The sequence below is a fragment of the Macrobrachium rosenbergii genome, chromosome 15 (genome assembly GCF_040412425.1).
Source record: "Macrobrachium rosenbergii isolate ZJJX-2024 chromosome 15, ASM4041242v1, whole genome shotgun sequence".
Taxonomy (NCBI): domain Eukaryota; kingdom Metazoa; phylum Arthropoda; class Malacostraca; order Decapoda; family Palaemonidae; genus Macrobrachium; species Macrobrachium rosenbergii.
In genome coordinates, this window is record NC_089755.1 from 49,113,037 (window position 1) to 49,117,620 (window position 4,584).

At 35.1% G+C, this 4,584-nt stretch overlaps 1 protein-coding gene across 1 annotated transcript in view; it reads left to right on the forward strand.

The window, feature by feature from the left end:
- Positions 1 to 3,488: 3,488 nt before the first annotated feature.
- The window catches only part of LOC136846336 (nucleolin-like), a 9,425-nt gene continuing 8,329 nt past the window's right edge, over positions 3,489 to 4,584 (forward strand). The window contains exon 1 of the mRNA XM_067117137.1: positions 3,489 to 3,614. Coding sequence (XP_066973238.1) covers positions 3,489 to 3,614 — 126 coding nt within the window. The remainder of the gene's footprint in view (positions 3,615 to 4,584) is intronic.

Here is a 4,584-nt window from a genome sequence, read left to right on the forward strand (position 1 = left end):
AGCCATCAAGATCGTGTTGATTTCGACTCTTGTATACTGTATAATCTGTTGAATTCAGGTTATAATCAAAATCAACGAACATTCACCGTGATTGTTGGGTACCGAGTTCGTAACACGTGGCTATTTTTGATACCTTTGTGACTAATTCGCAAATGCCATTTTTATATCATCCAGTATTAGATCTCTCCAACATTAGACCTCAAATAACATATAGTATCCAATTTCTTTTACTCTGGAAATAACTCAAATGCATCTGCCATTCAAAAGCAAGATAGAAGATTCAATTGTTTTTACTGCACATACTGACAGTTAGCTCCAAAAAATACATACTATAGCTTCTACAGCCTTTCGTAGCTTGAGAATATTACTTCCCGAAAGACTAATCTGACAACTTTACAGTAATGGATAAGAACGACTTCGCGTCATGACATTTCACATCGTGGCACATCAAACAGGAAGAGTATGGCAGCTTTCGCTTTATTTCTGTAAGCGCTTACTCTAAACGACCATACTTATCGAAGTTCCCTGTTCCAACACAGTTTCTGGGTGAAACGAAAACAAGGTGTCCTCCGAAAATGGTCTCTATCATAAAAACTTTTGTTGAGGTAGCATTAGACGAAAAATCTTGAACATAAACGAAAATGGTCTCAGTCATAATAACATTTGTTGAGGTAACATTAGATGGAAAATCTTGAACGTAAACGAAAATGATCTCAGTCATAATAACCTCTGTTGAGATAACATTAGATGAAAAATCTTGAACATAAACGAAAATGGTCTCAGTCATAATAACATTTGTTGAGATAACATTAAATGAAAAATCTTGAACGTAAATGAAAATTATCTCAGTCATAAAAAACTTTGTTAAGGTAACATTAGATGAAAAATCTTGAACATATACGAAAATTATCTCAGTCATAATAACCTTTGTTGAGATAATATTAGATGAAAAATCTTTAACATAAACGAAAATGATCTCAATCATGATATAACCTTTGTTGAGATGACATTAATTGAAAAACCTTGAACATAAACAAAGGCTGATTCTCCTTTGTACTTGTAACAAGAAGATTCTCGTTACTAACTTATCTTGCAAATGTAGCAGATACTCAACTGTCTCCCCATAGACAGAAGTTTCTCATTACGTTCCGATGGCACATAAAATAATCGTAACATTTTCTCTCAATTACGTCCCATATCATTAGAGATGATATGGCCTCAATAATGGACGGAAATTCCCCCATTACATTAAGAATCTGTTCCTATTCAGCGTTCTCATTTCATAACAATAAAAAACTGAATTCTTATCAGATGGGAAAATCGTGTTTCTATATAATGCAATACGATCTCTTTTATTGGTTCCATTAATATGAATGTTTTTTTATCAGTTAGATATACATCCTCATGTTGTACGAATAAATAGCCCCCTTTGTTCATCGTTATCACGGTGAAGCAAAAGGGTTTTTTCAAAGAGTATATTCCCGTCAATTTTGGCTTGCCAGACACCAAATCTTCCATGATAAAATTACAATTTCAACTGGGTTAGAAGCACTGAACCAACTGATGAAAAGGTTTGTGTGTGTGTGTGTGTGTGTGAGAGAGAGAGAGAGAGAGAGAGAGAGAGAGAGAGAGAGAGAGAGAGAGAGAGAGAGAGAGAGAGACTTGTGCAGTGGTGCGTATTTTTTTTTACTGGGGAAGAAATTGACACAGAAACAAATCTCCAAATCTAATTCGCTACGCATAAAACTATTGCTATATTTCATTCAGGCGAGATAATATGGCACTCAAAAAGAAATACTATTTCAATGAATCAGAAAATGTACTGACCAACATTTTTAACTTTCCATAACAATATGAAATGCAGGACGATTCAGTCTAGAATACATTATCATCGTTATCATTTCAATCTTATCTTTCGCATAATTATTCATTCTACCGTTAATTGAAAGGCGACTAATCGGTGGAAAATTTTATCAAAAATTTTGATTTTTCAATCAATTAAAATATATATAAACAAGTTTATCATCTGTATCTCGTTCATATATTCGCTCTGCCGCGTTACCGACGGAGATTAGCCTGACGAACCGAGTGAGTGCATCATCAAAATAAACATGTCGACATGAGATTGTAATTTTCGATAAAAGAGAGCCGGCCTGATAAGAGGATTATCTGCTTGCTATTCCTAACATGAGCAAAAAGCACCCTCAGAAAAATGAGCGTGTGCGATGTTAAAAAACATCCGCGCATCAGAAGCAGAATTAAAAATCAAAATAATGTAGTACGCTCAGAAAAATGAGCCTGTACGATGTTAAAAAAACATTCTCGCATCAAAAGCAGAATAAAAAATCAACATAATGTCGTACGCTCAGAAAAAAAACGTGTGTACGTTGTTAAAAAACATCCGCACATCAAAAGGAGAATCAAAAATCAAAATAATATAGTACGCTCAGAAGAAAAACGTGCGTACGTTGTTAAAAAGCATCCGCACATCAAAAGGAAAATCAAAATAATACAGTAAGCCTAAAAAAAACGGTATGTGTGATGTTTAAAAACATCCTCGCATCAAAAGCAGAATTAAAAATCAAAATATTGTAGTATTATTTCATGGAAAACTACCTGGGGTCATAGTTTTAATTTACTGTAGGTTATCAGTGATTGTGGTTTCATTTCAAAGCAGACTACAAATGATAGTAGTTTTTACTAATTTCAAGATACCTGTGATAGTTTTGCTTCTCTACAAATCATCTGGAATAGCTGTCCAGAGGTCCACATCAGGACTATTGTCCACTTTAACTGGAATAGCTGTCCAGAGGTCCACATCAGGACTATTGTCCACTTTAACACCTTAAAATCAAATAATGGTCCCAGTTGTACACGTGACTGGAATGTTAATTTAGATTACCTTTATTTCCGCCTATTTTTCATAAGCTTGTTTATCATGACTCAAGTATCCATTACCTTGCAGCGACGAAGCATTGTTTTGAAAGCAATTCCTCCTACGACGCTTCCACCACGGATTTCTGTCAAAACAGTTAAGTCTACGCAAAGAACCCCCGAATATAATTCTGAACCCCTTCATAATGATACCTGGAAGAAAGTTGAGTATATCTTAGTTTTACCAGACCACTGAGCTGATTAACAGCTCTCCTAGGGCTGGCCCGAAGGATTAGACTTATTTTACGTGGCTAAGAACCGGTGGTTACCTAGCAGCTTGGGACCTACAGCTTATTGTGGAATCCGAACCCATTGGCAGCGAGAAATGAATTTCTATCACCAGAAATAAATTCCTCTAATTCTTCCTTAGCCGACCGGAGACTCGAACTCGGGCCTAGCGAGTGCTAGCCGACAACTCTGCCGACAACTCTACCGACTCTCCCAACGAGAAACTGATACCTGGAAGAAAAGGCCTTTTGAAAACATGGACGTATGTAATTCAAACCAACACCAATCGCCGACATTCGACGTATTAACTTCCTTTTCCTCTATAAATGACCTCGTCAGTTGCCACGTATAACCAAGCAACTGTATTAACAGGAGAAGAAGAAGAAGAAGAAGAAGAAGAAGAAGAAGAAGAAGAAGAAGAAGAAGAAGAAGAAGAAGAAGAAGAAAGAAGCGTGACAGGGAAACGACGTTGATAAGAACGGAGACACGAACACATAATTAAGTATCGATATTCCACAATTATCGGAAATGCACTACCTCCCAGTAAAATTCTCTCCGGCCCAGATTCCTATGGTTACGGCGATTAATGTTCCTATTAAACGAAACGACGTGATTAACGAACATATAGTCAAACGAACTTGCTTAATCAACCATAAACTGACAACCCGGACTGGATTCTGTTTGCTTTTCATTATGGAAATTCCCTGAGGCCTGTAACTCTGGAATGTCTTTGGGCACTCCTTCATTTCCTTCAGTAAATTTCCAGGATGGCATGTTTTCAGTGAACGGTGATTATCATGTATATGCCAATGTAAAAATCATCAAAATTTCACGATATTTAAAATAATACATTTCTAACCCCATATACAGGAATACATTTAAGAATACATTACTAACCTCATATTTAAGATTTCCATAAGAATACATCTAAAAAAATTATTTCTAACCTTATACATAAGAATGCATTTAAGAAATAAAATGCCTAACCACATATATAAGAATACATTTAAGAAAAAGTATTTCCAAACCTCATATACAATAATACATTAAGAAAAAATACTTCTAACCTGATATATAATACATTTAAGAAAAATATTTCTAACCCCAAGTATAAGAATACATTTACGAAAAAATATTTCTAAACCTCATATACAATAATACATTTAAAAAAATATTTCTAATCTCTTATACAAGAATGCATTTAAGAAAACAAATATTTCTAAACCTCATATATAATAATACATTAAAGAAAAATATATTTCTAACCTCATATATAAGAACACCACCATCCAAAACCGTACGTACACACGCACGTATGAATGCCACGATTCAAATAAGTATACGTGTGTTCGTTCGTTCCTTCCTCTCCAGTGCAACTGGACCGCCGTGCATTTTCATTTTCATTTCAGGCACAATGGTTAA